Below are 19,397 nucleotides of genomic sequence, written 5' to 3'. Positions count from 1 at the left end.
AGACGTCAGTGCGGGAGCAGGAACATTCTTCTTAGGAGTAGGGGACAGCATTGTAGCACAGCACATTAAGCCACTGCCCGTGAGGCCAGGACCCAGTGTGGGTGCTGGTTTCAGTCCTGGCTTCTTTACTTGCAATCCAGCTCCCTGCCAACGCGCCTGGGAAAGCAGCCACGACGGCCCAGGCGTGCAGCCACGACGGCCCAGGCGTGCAGCCACACGGGAGACCCAGATGAAGCTTTGAGCTCCTGGCTTTGGCACCGCCTGGCCTGGTCACTGCAGCCACTTGGGGAATGAATGAGGGGATGGGAGAGTCTGTCTCCTTCTCTCTCTGCAGCACTTTTTTTTTTTAAAAGGATTTTGTTTACTTGAAAGTCAGAGTTACAGAGAGCGAGAGCGAGAGAGAGGTCTTCCATCTGTTGGTTCACTCACAAGATGGCCGCAAAGGGCTGGAGCTGTGCCAACCAGGAGCTTCTTCCTGGGTCTTCCCCGTGGCACAGGGGCCCAAGGACTTGGGCCATCTTCCACTGCTTTCCAGGCCACAGCAAAAAGCTGGATCAGAAGTGGAGCAGCCGGGAACTCGAACTGGTGTCCACGTGGGATGCCAGCACTGCAGGTGGCACCTTTACCCGCTTCGCCACAGCGCCGGCCCCACAACACTGCCTTCTAAATTAATCCATAAATAAACTCTCAGGGGTCAGACACGGGAGTTACAATCAGGATCTTGGACTAAGCAACGGTTCCTTACACGGGACACCAAGTTCTAGATGCAGCGGTGAAGTCGTCTTCACTCCAGATCAGGGGCCTGGCTTCAGAACCACAGAACAGGAGAAAATCTGGCAAACTCTGCCCCGACACCACAGCTGGCCTCCAGCACCAAGGCTGACAACGGAGCTTACGTAGCCCAGCGAGGGCACAGGGCGCCCACGGCGCAGGCACGCTAGGAAGCAGAGCTGAGGAGGAGCAGGGGAGAGGGGCTCTGTCAGGTTTCTCTGTTCACACCAGATACACACAGTGAGCGGTGGCTTCTCTCAGGCACCCGTGCGCCTGGCTTGGCCGATCTCAGGGGCGACCCCTCCCGGTGGCCAGCACCACACCTCCCGCAAGGACCCGCGAGGCACTCAGCCCTGGAGGAGCTGATGATTTAGAGACACAGCCCTGCCCCCGTGGGGGTGCGACTCCAGGCACAGAACATCGCTGAGGGTCAGGACCGCAGCACAGGCAGAAGCGGCCAATGCCTGGGCAGCAGGCTTGGCTAACGTTCCCTCCCCCAAAACACCGGAAGAACTAACCTCAGTAGGCACCTGCTCTGCGTCCTGCACCAGGAGGCAGAAATGACACAACCAAGTAGGGCCAGGAGTCCTGCCCCACGGACAGGGGACCCGGGGCTTAAACCCAGGAGGCGGGGCCACGCCCCAGGATGTGACTCCCTAGACCACACCCCTTGCTCACCACCATGTGTCCCTGTACAGGGGTGACACCATGGCAAACGCCCTAACTGCAAGCAGACCAGAGGAATCCCGATACCACGGTGGGGGAGCACAAGCTCTGGGCGCTGGTGCTCAACTGAAGAGGGCGGCAGAGTAACTTCAGACGGCCTGGCCTCCGCCAGGTGCAGCTCACCCCCTGTGGTCCATGGAGAACCCACGCCCCAGGGGTCAGAAGGTGCCACAGTGAGGACAAGTCCCGCCTCCACCACTCCCGAGGGCTGCGGCAGCCGAGGGACGCCCCTGGCCTGACCGAGAAGAGGCTGGGTGGGCTCAGCATCGGCTGTCCTCTTCCCTGGCTCTCCGCGCTGCTCCAGCAGGCCCTGGGGGGGGGGGGGCAGGTTCGGGTTCTGTGCCCCTTCGGCAAGCAGGGAAACAGAAGTACCGAGAAGGCAGGAGAGCTGGTGCACCCGAGCCCTGCGTTCACCCACAGGGGGCGACATGTACTCCAATTCCCAGGAGCCTGATGGGGACCAGAGAAAGTACACTTGGGCCAGGAAAACAGAGTGGTGCCCGTGCAGGCTCCAGGCTCAGCCTGGGCAGGAGGGCGCGAGCCAGACACCAGCGCCTCGGCACAGGAGCGCGTGCAGGGGGAAAGGCGGGGATGACGCGAGGACGAGATCACCGTGGGGAGGACCCGGTGGGAATCACGGGACCGCATCGCGCCAGGGGCTCCACAGACAGACAGCAACGTGTGCTGGCTGCTCACAGGCGTGCAGGGACCGGCTCCAAACACGGGGCAGGCTCAGGAGCCGACAGAGGCCGGCACAGCGCACCCACATCTCACGCGACCAGGTCATGGTTCTGCTACAAAAGGCACAACTGCTAGCGCCTGGGAACCGCGTGGCCGAGGACACGTAAGCACAGAGGCGCCGCAGGGCATCCCAGACAGCCCACCCTGCTGCGTGCGGCCTGGGAGGGACTCCTGACTGCTGGGTACCCGTGCTCCTCCTGCCTCCCTGCCGCCACACCCTTAGGGGCCCAGGAGTGGCTGCACGACCCCGGCACCCCAGGCTCCAGCACCGACGTGTGTCCCTGCTCCGGTCCTTGTCACCGTCAGAGCGACCGTTCACTTATGTAGGAGCTCTTTGCAGCCCCCAGACTGGAGACAAGGTTTGTGTCTCGGCCCGGCCCGAGCTTGTCAGTGCTGAAGGGCAGCATTTACCCGGGACCAGGCTGCAAGCTATGCCCCGACTGGCACACAGTAGGACTGCAGGATCTCCACGCCAGCCGGGCTCACATCACCACACCGCCTGCAGGGCCAGCCGGGGGGATGCCCCAGACGCCACTCCCCAAATGTGCCCCCGCTCCCTGGTGACGGGTGCTGTCCACACCTCACCTTCCTCAGCCACTGCTGCCTGGAGTGTGAGCGCCCCCGACCCCGCCCCTCAGCGTAGAGTGAGGCTCAGCCAAAGACACACAAACTATCACGGGGCACGCAGGGCGCCACCCCCATTCCGATGCGGAGGGGGCTGAAGAAACCTCACCCAGGAGCGCAGGCGTCGGGCACACCTGCAAGGGGAGAAAGTGTCTTGACTTTGGCACCACATCCAGCAACACCACGGCAGCAATCGATTGGTGACAGGTAACACCATCACCACCGTCAGCCTCCCCGACAGCCCCGCCCAGGAAACGGCCTGTGTGCTCCTCCTCTCCGCCCAGCAGTTCTTGGGAAGAAGGGGTCCCAAAGTGGCATCAAGCCCGGGGGTCTGGGGGACAAATGGACAAAGTCCAGCCACACTGGGCCAGGGCTGCTCGCCTCACACGGCACCCACACTGCTGTGTCAGGAGGATGGCCAGGCCAGCCTGCTGTGCCCGGCAGGGCTCAGCCAACCACAAGCCCCCGGTGATGGGTGACAACGTGTGACAGCTGGAAGGCTCTGTGGCTTTAGCCACAGGTGGCCAGGTGCGTCTCAGAGCCACAGCAGCCAGGCCAGGTGGGCTACATGGGTCTGTTGTTTATACGCACAAAACCAGTCAAGAGAAAGTCGGGTGTTGTTGGAGTGAGAAAAGCAAACCTGTCAAAAACCCAAACCCCACTGTACACCCGCCCGTGCCCAGCCCTGCTCCTGCAGCCTGGGTGCAAAGGGGGGAGTGCGGAAAGCAAAGCGAGCGTTCACCCATCCCAACCTGAGGAGTGTCCACATCGCCACCTCCTGGCTCAGAGGCAAGGCGGCCAGCGCGCGCTCGTCTCGACTGCTCTGTCTGGGGACTGCCTGGAGGCTCTCTGCTGCCTCCCACAGACCCGCGCCTGCTGCGGATGCCATGAAACTGCTGCACAAGCTGCGCCCCACCCCCGGCCCCGGGACCCGGCACTTGACAGAGACGTGGATTTGCTGGCAGACTTCCGGCGTGGACGTCACTGGTGCAGACTTGCAGCCGTGCCAACGAAATAAAAGCCAACGTCCTCGGTGTGCACACAGTGTCGTCCATCACACGCCAGACAACTTATACAAACTTCCCGCACACCCAAATAACAGCGACCGTTTGTGCCGGGAGGCAGTGCAAGACAGAGAAGGGAACAAGGCAATTGCACAGGTCCTCCTTCAGCTAAACCTTTCCGCGACTCCACCGAGGAGATAATCTTTCTGTGATTATGACCAAACCCTCCCGTTGCTTAGCAACACATAATTAAGGAATATGTTTTCAGATCCGCTTTGCAAGCCCGGCCATTATCAGATGAAATTACTGGAGCAACAAATGTCATCACCATGCAAATCATTCGGTTGCAAAGAAAAATGTTTGCCGGTGAGAGGGAAGGCACAGGCCCCCAGAAAAGGGACCCGGCGGCCCCTCGTACACATGCACTGTGAAGAAAAGTCAAGTAAATTATGTGAGCAGCAGTGTTTTTAAAAAAACACAACAGAGTCTAGAGCAAAGAAAAACAAAACCCCAGCTCGGTGCTCATCCCCTTTTGGATGAGCGGCCACATCCAGAAGCGACGCTGGGCGCCAGGCTGGGGGTCCACGCGGCGCCCTACCCCAGGGCACACAAGACCCGCTCCCAGCACCCTAGAGCTGTTTCCTTGCAAACGTCGAGGTCTTGCCATCACCCTGCCACTTCCACCCTGTGATGCCAGGTGTTCAGGAAAGTCACTTTAAATGGATTCCTGTCGCTAAATCACACTTTGGGGAGATGAGGGGGAAGCGAGGAAGCAGACGGATTTACGTCCTCAAACACGACTCTAGTCCTTCCACACCCATTCACAGTACCGAAGCAGACGCGTGCGATCAATCAGGCCCAGCTCGCACACACCACCTCGGATTATCCTCCCTCTCCCCACCTGGAAACACAGCCTTCCCTTAGCAAGCATTCCCACTACGAGGGTAAATCTGTTTTGCAGAAGAGGGAATTCTACGGGGGTTCAACATCTTGCTTTGTTTAGCCCACAAGCAGGGAAGCACTAAGGTAGGGAATCCTGGTGTGCCAGCGTGGGAGGCAGACCCCAAGGACATGGGCTCCTGTGCCAGAACGCCCCACCCCCACCTCCCCACTCCTGCCGGAGGCAGCAGCTGAGCTAGGTGCACAGGAGAAAACACTCCTGCCTGTGTAGCGCCGCCCCCAGGGAAGCAGAGCCCAGGCCGCCCCTGGGGAGCTGCGGGTCCCTGCCCCCTGATCCAGCCACACCATGAAATAGCACCACCCAGGGGAAGACACAGCAACGTGGGCTCAGTGCGGGCGTAGCAAGGTGCTGCTACCCCAATCGGCCCGACCCACAGATCTATTCAACCCAAGAGAACCTGCACGCCCGGTTAGCCTGGGAGCTGGCAAGGGACTGATGCCACGCACGCACCAGGTCTCTCCAAAGCTGACCCCTAAGGACCTACCACCCCCTGCCTCAGCCTCCACACCCCACCCTGGTCCTTCCAGGGTCCTGGCCAGGGCAGGGAGGGTGCCGTACTTGGTTCTGGTGTCAGCATGGTAGACACAATGATGGGGGCCCCCGTCCTCCGTGCCACCTTCTGGTATGGCGAGTGAGGCAAGTGCAGGCTCTCGCTGACGGGCGGCAGGGCAGAGGGCTCCGCGGGGACCCCAGGCTTCCGCAGGAGCTGGGGGCTGCCGCGGGGGCTGGGCAGCGGAGAGGCGGCCATGCTGCGCTCCCGCTTCAGGAGCTCCATGGGCACCGTGTACGCCGTGGAGTAGGCGGTTCTGGGGCCTGGGTGAAGGGGGCTGGAGCTGCCGGGGTGAGTCAAGGCCACCCCAGCCTGCGGGGGATACGTGGGGCCCGGGCGTGCCGTCAGCGCAGTGGGAGAGCTGTATCCAGAGTTGGAAGGGAAGTGGGGGGCTTGGACGCCTGCCCCAGGGGCTGAGTAGGTGGCCATGGTCTCCAAGAGGTGCTGGGAAGGCGCACTGGCTGGCCGGCGGGCGGGATCGGCTCCCCGGGGGGACGCCGCGTGCAGAGGACCCGCAGGCTGGGGGTGCGGGGCAGCGTCGCCGGCGAGCAGCTCGCTCCGATGGCTGAAGCTGCTGGACCGTGTCCGGGGCAGGGGGCCTGCCCGGTCCTGTCTCCGCAGCTGCATCTCGGTCCTGCAGCTGCTGGCCAGGCGGCTCAGCACACGGGCCTGGCCCAGGTTGGGGGCGACAGACTTGATGTCCGCGTCCTCCAGGGTGGCCAGGACAGCGGGGCTGTCAAAGCCTTGCTGCAGCAGGGCCGCCAGGGTGGCTTCGGCCACCCCTTCTGCCCGCAGAAAGGCCAAGAACTCGGGGAGCACGCTCCTCTTGCCGCCCGCCCCCTGCGCCGTGGACAGGTCGGCCTCGTAGTTCTCGTAGGCCATCTTGGAGTGGACGCTCTCCCGGGCAGGGCCGTAGCCCCGATGCAGGATCCCTCCAGTCATCCCCGCGCTGCCCTCGGGCACAGCAGCCGAGCCGGGATCCACAACCAGGCAGGTCGGGGCCGTCTGTCGGACGGGATTCGAATCCACAGGTCTCTCGCCAATGTCGTTGTAGAGCTGGTTGGGGAGGTAGGCAGGCGGCTCTGCCCCATACCTGGAGTCGGGCGGTTCCCGTCCATACCTTCCAGGAGATGGGGCCCTGCTCTGTGTCCGCTGCCCCTGTGGGATCATCTTACCGGCAGAATCCCGGTACAGGGGACCGGCGTCCTGCAGGGCAGGTAACTGGCCTTGCACCTGATCCCACGGCATCCGGCCGCCGAGCGCTCCGTAGCTGGGCAGCGGGCGGCTGACTCCCGGGTCTCGATAGTAGGGAGGCTCCTTGGGCCCCCGCACGCCCCTGGATGGGTCGCTGTAGTAGTCCCGCGGCAGCAGGGAGCCAGGCCCAGACATCACCGCCTGTCTGCTGTCGTAGAAGGCGAAGTCGGGAGCGGAGCCCTTCCTGGCGGCGACCGAGTTATAAAAGGCCTCCCGGTACAGGTAGGGTTCGGGCGCAGCGTCTTGCGGTCGGTAGTTTGTCACTTCACCCCAGGGCCCCTCTCCCGCGCCATAGGTCAGAGAGCTCCTCCTGGTGGGAGGCCGCAGGGACTCGGCACTGTCCCAAGGGCCCTCGTACCAGCCGGCAGCATCCCAGCTCTGAGAACGACCAATATTGGTGTGCCTGCTGGGAACCGGCATGGGGGAAAACAACGGCCGGGGACGAGGCAGAGGCGGAGGAGGGCTTCCTTTACAAATCTTCAGCCCCGGCCGCACGCCAGCCCTTCTGGGAGGGCAGGGGCAGCCGACCGGGGGTTTTCTGTTTCCAAGTGCGGTCTGAATTATTAATCCTCGGAAACCTGACCAGACAGCACGCCACGCTCGCGGTCACTGCCTCGCTCCCCAACCATGGCCGAGAGAGGTCTGCTCTGGGCGGCCCTCAGCCCGGGGCCCCCTCCCCGGTCCGTGCACTCACATGGACCTCGGTGTGCTGAGCGTGCGGATTAGGAGCTAAATAAAACCCCTAAAGCTTTTGTTCCATGTGACATCGCGTTAGAGTGATGAAGCGGCCGCCTGCTCCCTCCAGGCCTCCCAGCCGGCAACTGGGAATTACTGCACTCCCAGGGCCACTAATCTTGCTGCCTCCCTCCCCCTCTCCAGGGTCCTTTGAGGGGAGCAGCATCCCCTCCTGACAGAGCAAAGGAGCCACTGCAGGGTCCTTCTTAATCCACACCCCACCCCCCAACGTTAATCCACTGCACACAGCTCAGGGCGCAGTCACGGGGACAGACTGGGCTCAGGCGATGCTGGCTTCGGGGCTCGGCCAATGGAGGAACCTGGCAATGAGCCGTCTCCGGTTACCAATCCAACGGTTACCCTGCGCTCGTCCAGGTGGATTCTTCACCTGATCGTCTCACCCTGACCGTGGACTTGTCATCCGGAAGCTGGTGTTGTAAGACAGCAACAGGAGGACAGGGAGCAGAGCTGGAAGCTGCCGCCTGATGCCATCATCTCTCTGATGACATCATCTCCCTCCCCAAGCAGAGCCCCTCTCCTGGGCTGTCACCCAGGCACTTCCTGGAGTGCCTGAGAAGTGGGGACACAGACCCTGAGGGCTCCGCTGTCACCCCCAACGCTCCAGCCGAGGCTTAGCCAGAGCCTCGACTGCGGGGAAAGCCAGTCGTTAAGGAGAAGTCGCTACTTCTCCCTCCCCCGTGAGCAGGGGCCGGTTCCACTCCCAGGCCCTGGAACAGCGCGGTCCCCTGCCCCCGCCTCCCGCCCCCCGCCCCCACCGTCACAAACGCTGCACACTGAACTCCTGGACAGTCTCAAGTGAAACCAACAGTGCTCCCCAAAGACCCTCGGTGACCGCTGATGGACTGGCGAGGTTCTGGCCCAAACACATCCCGGGGGGCCCGAAAGCACAAGGCCCATCATTCTAGACCCTGGTGGGTGGCAGCGACCAAAATCCTGCCAGAGTCCTCCCCACCCCCCAGGAGCCATGGAAAAGAAAAGGGAGGAAAGGGTACAGGCCACAGCAGGCAGCAGCCCTGGGAGGCAGGGGCTGGGGACGGCAGGCCTGGCGCGCACGGGACAGCAGGCACACATCTCACCAACGGCCCCAGGCCGCGTTCACTCAGAAAGGGAGGGAAGCACGGAAAAGCCCCAAACCAGACGCAAACAGCGAGACGCAGCTACGGCAATGGCCCCGGCGCCAGTGGGCGGCCGCGGCGTTCCAGGAGGCTGGTGGTCTGGGCCCCACGCCTGCAGGAATTCTCTTCTTGGCACTGCTAGGAGCGTCCTTCCAGAAAGATGAGGCGCCTCCCTGTTAACCCTTCGAGCCCAGGGGCAGCAGGTGGCTCTGCGAGGAAGCAAGCCCGCTGTCTCGGCAGGACAAGCTGCAGCGCAAAGAACACGCACGGCGAGCCGCGTCTACGACAGCCCACGGTCCACCACCACCTCCTCGCCAGGACTCCTGCTGCCTCCCCTCCCGCCGCTGGCCCTGCGGGATGCACACCGCAGGAAGGCATGGCCCTTCAGTGGGGACCAGGCCCGGTGCTAGTGTGTCATGCAATGGCCTGTTTAAGCTAACCCACTGTGGTGCATCCTGCGCGGCTTCTAGCCCAGCTGCCTGCTAATGTGCACCCTGGGAGGCAGGCGATGGGTTCCTGCCCCATGTGGGGGTGGGGGGCGCTTGGATAGTTCTGGGCCCCTCCCTGGGGAAACGCACTAGTGGATAAAAGACCTTTGCCTGTCTCTGACCTGCAAATCACAGACCCCGGAAACTAGAGGGGTGGGGACCCTGCAGGAAATGAGGGTGGCAGAGCCCAGCAGAGAACCAGAGCTGCACAACTCGCAAGCCAGTGCTCCTCTCTCCCGCCTGGTCTTCGGCCGGGGGGGGGGGAGACGGGACCTTACTTATCCAAGTGATTCTGGCAGCTATGCAAGACCCCTCCCAGCCCCCAGGCCTTAGCTATCAGAAAGTCACTACTGATCCAGCCCTGTGCTCCTGTCAGACCCGGGACCCCCAGCCCTCACCGCCGGATGGCAAATGCCTGCTGCTCCAGGGTTAAGCCGTCCTTTCCCTGCTTCTAATAACGGAGAACGTGACACCCTGGATTGAGCACAAGTCTCACGGGACCCCACTCACGGTACAGACAGGCCCCTTCGGGGAACAGGCGGATGAACCCGGGAGCTGTCTGTGCCGGTTCCTGGGCCGCATGGCCCGGTTCGCAAAGTGAAACAGGAACAGCGGAACATTCACCCAGCTGCTCCAGGACTGGACAGCGATGCCTCCCCTGGGAGCCAGGAGGCCCAGACTCCATTCCCCAAGTTCTAATCCCTGGTGCTTGGAAGTCACCCAAACGCAGGCAGCCTCGGCTCGGCAAGTCTGCAAATATTGTGACAGATGTTCTCCCGCGCGCAGCAGCAACACCTGAACCCGGACTCACACTTGTCCACGCAGCCGGCTGCGTTCTGTCTCTGACAACACTGCCTGACGGCACTGCCGTTGCTTGGCAAGGGACGGCCGCTTTCCTGCAACATCTCCGGCTGGCTACACAAAGCGCCGTGGCCCCATCCTCCACTTTCTCACCCCGCAGAGACGCGCGCCAGCGACGTGGGGACTCGTGAGCCAGCTTCTGAAAGCGCAGACACACGAGCCCACCACAAGCTGATGTGTGGGACCACCCAGAGGCACCTCAGGGTCCTAAGCGATGTCCCCGCCCTGAGGCCGACTGTTGAATCCCCCGTGCCACGTCAGGTCATGACGCACAGCCACAGGGACCCGTGCTGCTGTCCCAGCACGCGAAGCCACCCCGGGAAAGGGTGCCAAAACAAGAGGGAAAGGACTTCTCTGAGCGCCCAATTCTCACTGTGAAAAGCCAAGAACCAAACGACCAGCAGGTGCCACGGAATCCGAGACCTGAAGGCTGGGCCGACACGAAGGACATCGGGCCCGGCTGCTGTCCCCTGACGGCCGTGGGCCAGACGCTGCCAGGTCAGTGGCAAGGACGGCCCGTGCGCCGGAGGCAGCCAGCCCCCACACAGCCAAGGCCGAGAAGGAAGCTGCCCGGAGCCCTGCCCACAGCCTCTGCCTCCGCGGCCCACATGTCCCTGGGGACGGCTGAGGTTGGGGGTTACACACGGCAAACGCAGGCCTCTGACGGGCCCACTTCCGACCGCTAACTGAGGGCTCTGGAAACCAGCTCTGTGTTCCTTCCCTCTGTGCCAACCAGGCCCCTTCCCTGGCTACTTCAGCGCGGAAGTGGACGAGGGGATCCCCGTTCCCCGGTCAAACAGTGGGAGTGAAGGAGCCTAATCCCGAATCACAGGAGTGCACAGAGGAAACAGCACACCCCGGGCAGCATGGGAACCAGCGACTCCCAGCGCCCCACGCCGCGCTCCTCCCGCCCCCCTGGCCTGCAGCACGAGGCTGTGCAGCGTCTACACTGCCCACACTGCACGGAGCCCCACGCCATCCTCAGGGACACGCTGTGCCCTAAGCAGCCCCAGCACCCCCGTGCCTCGTGTTATTTAGCCATTTCTGGTGACAGAGTGTGCTGCTCCCAGTCCACGTCTCGTCCACACTTCCACAGTTCCTGAGCTGTGAAGACGAGGTCTGACTCCCTGCACACACTCAGGGCCCACGTCCATGCGTGACAGGTGCAGGAGCTGGAGTCCCTGGAACGTCACCGCTCGCTGGGAGCAGCTGTCCAGGACCTGCCTGCAGGAGGTGCTCGGGGAACTCCACCTCCCTGCTCTCGGAGAAAACCCTCCCTGCGGAGTCGCGCCTCTGCGTGAGCCCCCACCTGCTTCCACGCCGCTCCCTCTCCACCACACTCCATTGCTGCAGGGCTCTCCGTTCCAGAACTTTCTTCCTTCCACCAGCATCCAGCGCCACACCCATCCTCTATGGCTCTCGTCCCTCGTCTGGATAATCTGCCACCCATGCAATGAGATGGACACACGTACCCATGGAGACAGGCCACCGGGCCCCTGCCATGGCCTCCGACGAGAGCCCTGGCCTTCCAGGACAGTCGCCACACGCTTTGCATTTCTCCTGACACACAATGGGCGCGGGGCGAACTTTCCCTGGAATGCCACAGGCTGCCCATGCTGTCTGGCTCAACGCAGAGGACTGTGCGTGGCCTGGGGGGCATGGTCGCAAAGGACCCACTGCCTGTCCCCTTGTGGGAGGCCTCCAAGAAGCCAGCTGCTCCACTTCAGGTGCACACCCACCTGTCCGACCAGGGCAGGGGAAACGAGATGGACAGATGGAGGGGGACGGGGAGTGTGGAAACCCCCCGCCCCCAGCAGACTTCACCAGCCCAGGTGGGGTGCCCGGCCAAGTTCACGCCAGACACAGAAGGTGAGCCTGCGTCCCTGGAAGCCAGCGCAGGGCCTCTCTGGAGATGGCCACGGAGAGGAAATGCGTGCCCAAGCTGGAGGAGCTCAGGGTGCCACTGGGTGACTGACGACCTCGGCGGGAGGCTGTCGTCACCGCACACCTTCACACGCGTGTTCTGCAGAAGAAAAGCGCGCAGAGCTGGCAGCAGAGCGGTGCTGGGTTCTGGTTCGCAGTAGCCCGGACGTGCACTGATCAGGATGGGCCGTGCCAGGACACGTCAGAGCCCGGGACGGCTCCCTGCAGCTACCCAGGAGCAGCCCTCTCCGGGGCACGTAGCTGGTGGCACCATCCTCTCTGGGGGGCTCACTTGGCCTAGAGACTCTGTCCCTGCTCAGGTGCCTGCACCAAGAGCATAGCAGGCTGGGAAGACGAGCTGGTGGTGGCCAGGACAGGGCTCTGGCAAGCAGCGGGCGACGGAGCAACGCACAGAGCTGGGACGAGGGCCCAAAGCAGCAGCCACAGAACCAAGCCAGGACGAGGCCGCGCTGCCCAGGCCCGGGGGGGTGGGGGTGGGAGGTCCCGACCTTGACACGCCCGAAGCCTGCAGAGGGAGGCTCCTGTCTGCATGTGACGAACCACAAACCGGCAACCCTGGTTCCAGTCACAGAACTCGTGAGCCTGATGGGGCGCGGGCAGCTGTGGGACCCCAAATCCCAGAGGACGGGGCAGGGATGGAGAGGGTGGACACCAGGACTTCTCCAAATCAGCTTAAAACTGTGGCCACTTAACACGGGGAATTCTCTCTTCCTGGAAAATCGGTTTCTGTCCGACCATGTTCCTGAGCCTGAGGGTCCTTCACGGGGGTTTACCATTGTTTCAGCCCATTCATCTGCACTGTGCAGTTTTAAGCCATGTTTAGTTGACTATTGTATATTTACATAGCTAATGTAATTACAGCTAATCACCTAATTACTAGAAATGTGGATAATTGCCTGATCCCAACATATAATTATAATGTATAGCAACATCATGAATCCCATTTTATAATTCACTTTTTGGGGCTTTTTAAAGATATTTGCTAGAAACGATTGCTGAGTACGTTCACAGCACAGGCGCCAACGCTGTTCACACAGAGAGCGCCAAGTGCTCGATAAGACAAAACAGGTACCAGAAACAAACAAAAACACACGAGGAAAAACAGCAGCGAGGTGTCAGATATTCCCACGAGGAAAGAAAGGACGACACTCGGGTCCGTGGTACGGACACCCCGCCCCGTCCACCAGGGGGCGGCTCAGCTGGCCCTGGACAACTCTGCCAGTTGGGCCACTGAGGAAGGTTCTCGAGAGAATGTCCCGCGGAAGCTCACCCCATCAGACCAGAAAAACTCAACGCAAGAGAAGTCCAGGGGGGCAGGTTTTCCTCCACTCACTGTGACCACCGGGGCAGAGAAAGCCCACGCCGGCTCCTCCCCCTTTCCCCTGTGCTCACGAGCAGGGCCCAGAGGCGAGGGGGTTTGGTCTGGCACTCATTTCGGAATGGAAAAGCCCTCTATCCCAGGTCCACAACCCCGAGACGTTCCAGCAAACTACTCAGAGAGCTCCGGTGCGCACATGCAGCCGTCAGCCAGGCCACGTGGCAGGTGCATGACCGTTGCACAACTCCATGGTGCAGGGAAGCACTTTCGCCGGCCTCGCCCACGGTGGGGAGTGAGCGGAAGCGCTGTCTCTGGCCGCAAGTATCTGGGGCAAGCCATCTAGCTCTGCTGTGATGCAATAAGGTCTTCCAACCGGCTGGTGTAATTCACAAACGCAACGCATCAATTATGTCAGCAAACTGAACAGACAGGAAAGCCAAGACCTAAATTATACATCAAAAAGACAAGACGGCAGCCGCCTGTGACCTGCCTCCTGTATCAAAGGCTGCTCCGTAATAATTCTAACTCAACGGCACTCTAGGATTATTTGATAGCAGGCATCAAGAGGAAGCAGAGAACAAATTATAAATATCAAAACAGAAAGGTTGCTTTAAAAAAATTAGAATCTGGCTTTTAAGTCAGCATGAAAGACATTCGTTATTCCAGTGGATTTGGAAGGCGTCCCAGAGACCCCGGCTGCACCCCAGGCTCAGAGCAGAGACGTTCCCACGGGCATGCAGCTCCCTGGCAGACAGGAAGGCCCATGCTCGGGGGCCACTGCTCGAGGGGACGGGCTAGCAGGGGGCAGGGCCGGCCCAAGAAGGGTTGGCCAGCCTCCGAAGGTAGGGAGAAGTCACCCAGGGGTGAAGCCTGGATTTCGCCAAAATGGAACCCTGGGGAAGCTCGCCCATGCCGGCACAGCCCTGCATGAGGCGGTGACGGCAGCAGGAGGGGCGGGTTAGGAGTTAGCGGTGCCACAGACCAAGTGCCAACGGACAGAGTTCCCCTAAGCCTGGGAGAAGCTGGTATTCAGAGCAGGCCGGCTTCCCACCTCCAATCACTCAAAACCAAACCACAGCAACCCCTAAGGGACGCCGGACGTCCAGGGGGGCAGGAGGAATGTGCACGGGGCACTGTTCAAGTAGTTCAGGTTGAAGAACCGGAACTCCAAAGCTGGGAGTGTGCGTATGTACACACGTGTTAGGTGTGCAAGAACTACAGGCAGAACAAACAGTCCACGGTGTGGAATTGAGTCAAACGCTGGGGGAGAACAGCCAACTTCTGGGGTTCCAGGGCACAAACTGCCAACCACCCCGTGCCTCACCGGCAGCACCTGTGAAATGGGTATGCCTGCTCTAGTCTATAAAGGCATTTATCAGCTTGCACACGGGAAGATGACCAACGAAACACCTCGGGCAGCTGGGATTCAGATGAACGGGATCACAGATCAGACCTACACCCAAGCCACTGGTTTGTTCTTTGTTCAAAGCAGGTATCAAGAAATTAAAGGGGCCGGCGCTGTGGCGCAGTGGGTTAATGCCCTGCAGGGCCTGAAGCGCCAGCATCCCATATGGGCGCTGGTTCGAGACCCGGCTGCTCCACTTCTGATCCAGCTCTCTGCTGTGGCCTGGGAAAGCACTAGAAGATGGTCCAAGTCCTTGGGCTCCTGCACCCGTGTGGAAGACCGGGAAGAAGCTTCTGGCTGCTGGCTTCGGATCAGCACAACTCTGGCTGTTGTGGCCAACTGGGGAGTGAACCATCAGATGGAAGACATCTTTCCCTCTCTCTGTGCAACTCTTTCAAATAAATAAATAAATCTTAAAAAGCAATTAAAATGTGACCGACTGCTGCTGGGACTGCATGCACAGGTAAAGGTGATGCTGAAATTCCCGCAAATCCCAGCGGCAGGACCGGGGCTGGTGTGGACTGACACCGTAACAACGCGCGGCCAGCCCCTGGCTCCTGGAGCAGGAGGTGGGTGGGTCACCCTGACTGGCGCCCCTGCCTCTCGGGGAGGGCAGGACTCAGGAACTCAGCAAGACACCTTCCCCAGGCAGGGCCAAGCGCTCGGATGCAGACTCTGCATGAACCAGGCAGCCCCGCTCCTCAACAACCTCAGGGATGATCAAGGTCAGACAGTGATGATCAAGGTCGGACAGCCAGGTGAGGACTGCAGAGACTATTCTAGGCTCTGCAGACTAAAGAAAAGGGCAACCGCGTGACCGGTGGCAAGTTCCCGCACGCGCAGGCAAACGACTAAACAGCTAAGAACAGACGCGTGGGGGTATGGCTGTGTGGCCTGCATTACACCAGAGCGCAATGCAGCCAAACTCCCGTGTGTGTGTGTGTGTGTGTGTGTGTATTATGTTTCTGTAGGAAAACCTCCTAGAAGGAGACACATGCTGCTGCACCTACAACACTTTCCAGATGGTTCTGGGAAAAGCCACCCATCCTCCCGCACCCCTCCACACAAGCACACACACGTGCTTCCATAGCTCCACGCAAAGCAAACGCTACCCCCGGGGAAACGCCGTGGAAGGCATGATTACCACTCACTGCACCACTCTATCGGCCTTTCTGGGGGTGCTGGACGTGGTGAACACGTGAAACACCCAAGTCCTCACATCGCAGCAGGACCCCAGTGACGTGGGCCACAGCCAGTGCTACTACGTCCTGGGGCACGGCGGGAAGGCTCTGATACCCGGCTCCGTGCGGACCAGCAAGTCCTTGCGGCCAGCTCCAGGGGTTGCTGTGTGCTCCTGCCCACGAGCTGGGCACGGACAGGGCAGTGAGAAGGGGGCAGCTGGGCCCACACCCTGTGGGGAAGTACCCGTCACTGTACTGAGCCAAGGCTTAGCCCGGGCTACACCCTGAGATGAGGCTAGCCCAGCTGCACGGATACCCAGCCCTGGGCCCCTGGCTCTGGCTTTCTTACCGTTTGCTAAGTAGGAGAGGTCTGTACTTAATCAACATTTCAGAGTTTCGTCCCTGGGTTTCCATTAGATTTTAATTATGTTTATTTTTCCTTTCATGAATAAAACACTTCCAGACATTCGCAAAGATACCAGGGACCTGAACACATCATGAGGGGCAATGCGGGGCTCTTTAGGACTATCTGGGAATCCGCTGTTGTAAATATCTTAATTCAAAACAGACAGTGCGGAAACTCCAGGACGTTAACAAAAGATGGTCCTAATATGTACGCAAAACAGCCGTAGGTTTGGGGGAGAAGTGGAACCCGGGTCGGCCACCGCTCCCCAGAAGCCAGGCCCTGCCCACACAGGATGCTGCACAGAGGGGGCCTGGTGGAAGAAGATGCTAGAACAGGAAGAGGGACCCTGGACCGGAGGGGAGGAGGGGCCGGGCCAGGCGGCAGGGGTGTGGTGTATTCCGGAAGTGAGCAGACTTTGAGGGTTAGAGTGAGGAAGCACAGGTCTTGGTGTGGCACGCTGCACACGCCGGCTCTTACCTTCACAAATCCTGTCCAGCCGCTGTCGCTTCACTTTGTGCTTATCCACAAGGGCCATTCTTTAGGGAACTTTGCAACTCTCTGATTCAAAAGGCAAAGCGGTCCTCTAAGAACTTAGGGGAACTCGCAGGAGTCTGCGTGCATGACGCCACTACGCACCCTGAAACAAGGAGAAAAGAATCCTTACTCTCTGCACACCGTCGGCACGCAAGACAACACGGCATTAGGACTTCACTGTCGCTGGCTACGGGGGTGGACAGGGGTGGACAGGGGCTGCCCCGCGTCCACCCAGCTCCCGCTTTCTGCCGGGGGGCAGGGGTAAGGGCACAGGGAGATGACGGGTGCTGATTTCCAAAAGCAGCAGACGGCTGCAGAGGGTCTCTCGCAGAGCCAGACACCACTGTGCTCCCGGGCAACCACTGTAATAGCGAGCGCCCCAACACCAGAGACCAAGCGACAGACAGCTGGACCCACAGGGCGCTGAGTCCCAGGCACGATGGCCCCGGCAGGCCAACAGACACCCACCATGACTGCCCGAGATGCCTCAGGTCAAGGCCAAAGCCCCAGCACAGCACAGCACGAGCCCTCCCCTGCTGCTTGCCCAGGGCTCCCTTCCAGGCGGGGACCCAGGTGGGCAAGGGCACAGTCCCAGGCCGGAAGAGGTTCTAGCAAGGACGAGTCGCACTCGAGCCTACCCAGACTTCCTCATCACCACCGTCAAGGCAGAAGACGGAGGGTCTTGCCCTTGAGACTGGGTATGGGGGACTCTCCAGAGGGAAACCCAACGTGACAGAGGACGGGGGCGAGGGTTCCCACACCTGCTCCTGCGGGCAGTCAGCGCTGAGTGGTGCTGCAGGTCTGACCTGTCTGCTCTCAGCCAACGCACAGTCAGGGCTCCAATCATCCACTGGCACCCCATCCGAGTGCGCTCGTCTGCTAAAATGTGGACAACCCCTTGCAGTCGGCCCTGTGCTGCATGCAGCAGGTGGAGCTCTGCTCCCTACATCCTGTATCCCCAAATGGGAGCGCTGGTTCGAGTCCCGGCAACTCCACTTCCCATGCAGCTCCCTGCTGACGAACCAGGGAAAGCAGCAGATGACCGTCCAAGAACATGGGAGACCCAGACGGGAGCTCTGGGTTCCTGGCTGTGGCCTGGCCGCTGGGGCCATTTAGAGGCATGAATCAATCAATGGACAATCTCTCTCTCTCTCTCTCTAATAAATACAACTCTAAAAAAACTACACAGTACTTTGAATCCCACCTTATGAGCTCTTCAGAGAATGCAACCTAACTGGTGTGATTCTGAAAGCAGGACACACACTCGCAAAGTTGTCCTCAGCTACTCGGCAGACGGAAGGGGACAGGAGCCCGAGAGAGCACAGGGTTAAAGCGAGGGTTATGATGCACGCTCATCAATTATGCAAAACGCTGGGAGTTACTTCATCAAAGGTCAGGCTGCAGGTCTGAGGATTTAAAGGTAGGCGACTTCCTGGTAGTTAATGGCTAATTTCCCAGCAACAGGACTCCTAAAGATTTATGATGATAATTATATAATTAAAAAAAAAAAGCTAGGAAAAAGAACAGTTTCCCATCACATAAATACTTAATGCAGCATCCCAGCGAAATTCAGTTCTTTCCAACATGAGGAGTCCCCTATGAGCCCCTCCCTGTAAACCATACTGGCCCAGCCAGAGGTGGGGGCTGCCCTCAGAGGGTGGGGTGACCCCGCCGGTGGGTCCCACGCTTCTCAGGAACCCCAGCTTCAGGATGGCTGGCGACCAGGTGAGAGGCCTCCTGCCCCGGCAAAGGTGGACACAGTGTCACAGACAGAGGCTGCCCTAGCCTGAGCCAGGCCCGGCCGCCCCTCCCGCGACCCAGAGCTCGGGCGCGAGATGAAACATGACAGCATGGCGGACCCACTCCCCGCCCCCAACCCCCAAGTGAGGCATAATCATTCTTTTTGCTTTCCTTTGAATTTTAATTTGTATAATTAGATGGCTTCCTGAAAAATTGATAAGCAGAATCTCCATCACGCAATCAAAGGAAAGATCAGGCATCGGCTTACATAAATATATGCCTTCCATTAAAGAAAAGTGGCTTACGGTGCGCGTGCAGCTTTCACGGGGGTGGGGGTGGAGAACACCCTGTCCGGATCCTCTGTGGGGCCCTCCCTGCAGAACCCCAGCTGAGGCACCTGCCCCACAGCTCAGACCGGCCACTCTGGCACCAAATCCAGACTCCAGGCTGCCAGTCTGGGCCCGGGCTGGACATCAGGGCAGTGGCCACCCCTCCCCCAGTACTGTATGAAATCTGACATTTTCGTCCTCGCCTTCCCTAGGAGCCACGCTATTTACAAGGAGTTAATTAACACAGCCATCTTCCCAACGACGGCGGCAGAGCTGTGCTCAGAGCCTCTGGCTGGAGTCGGCGCTGAAAATGCCAGCACCTCGCCAAGCACACCGGCTTGGGCTCCCTCACACCACCACAGCCCTCTGGGGCGGGCCACGAGAATCAGTCTCCGCCTTTGTTTCACACCAACCTCCACCCAGAAATCATCAACTTCATAGCCACATCCGCCATCACGACAAGCTACAGGCAAGACCCAGCCAGGCTGGCATCCCACATGGGCACCAGTTCAAGCCCCTGTTGTTCCACTTCCGATCCAGCTCCCTGCTAGCACCCTGGGAGAGCAGTGGAAGATGGCCCCAGTGCTTGGGCCCCTGCACCCACATGGGAGACCAGATGGAGCCCCTGCCTCCTGGCTTCCACACGGCCAGTGCTTGCCTTTGTGGCCAACGAGGGTGTGAACCAGTGG

General features: G+C 60.4%; 1 protein-coding gene across 23 annotated transcripts in view; it reads right to left on the bottom strand.

The window, feature by feature from the left end:
• CTBP2 (C-terminal binding protein 2) overlaps positions 1 to 19,397 on the bottom strand; it is a 124,497-nt gene that overhangs the window by 12,374 nt on the left and 92,726 nt on the right. For 17 of the 23 annotated variants that reach the window (XM_051833531.3, XM_051833533.3, XM_070057082.2 and 14 more), the window contains one exon: positions 16,583 to 16,742. The exons of 4 other annotated variants lie outside the window; for them this stretch is intronic. In XM_051833531.3, the coding sequence (XP_051689491.1) occupies positions 16,583 to 16,640 (58 nt within the window). In that variant the 5' untranslated portion in view covers positions 16,641 to 16,742. Of the gene's footprint in view, positions 1 to 5,385; positions 7,067 to 16,582; positions 16,743 to 17,400; positions 17,520 to 19,397 lie in introns of those variants that run through there. 2 more of the 23 variants (XM_089313848.1, XM_051833536.3) reach the window with 2 other exon arrangements.

Source organism: Oryctolagus cuniculus, chromosome 15 (genome assembly GCF_051225735.1).
Source record: "Oryctolagus cuniculus isolate XC-2025 breed Fujian yellow rabbit chromosome 15, ASM5122573v1, whole genome shotgun sequence".
Classification (NCBI taxonomy): Eukaryota; Metazoa; Chordata; class Mammalia; order Lagomorpha; family Leporidae; genus Oryctolagus; species Oryctolagus cuniculus.
This window is presented reverse-complemented; position numbering and strand designations above follow the sequence as displayed.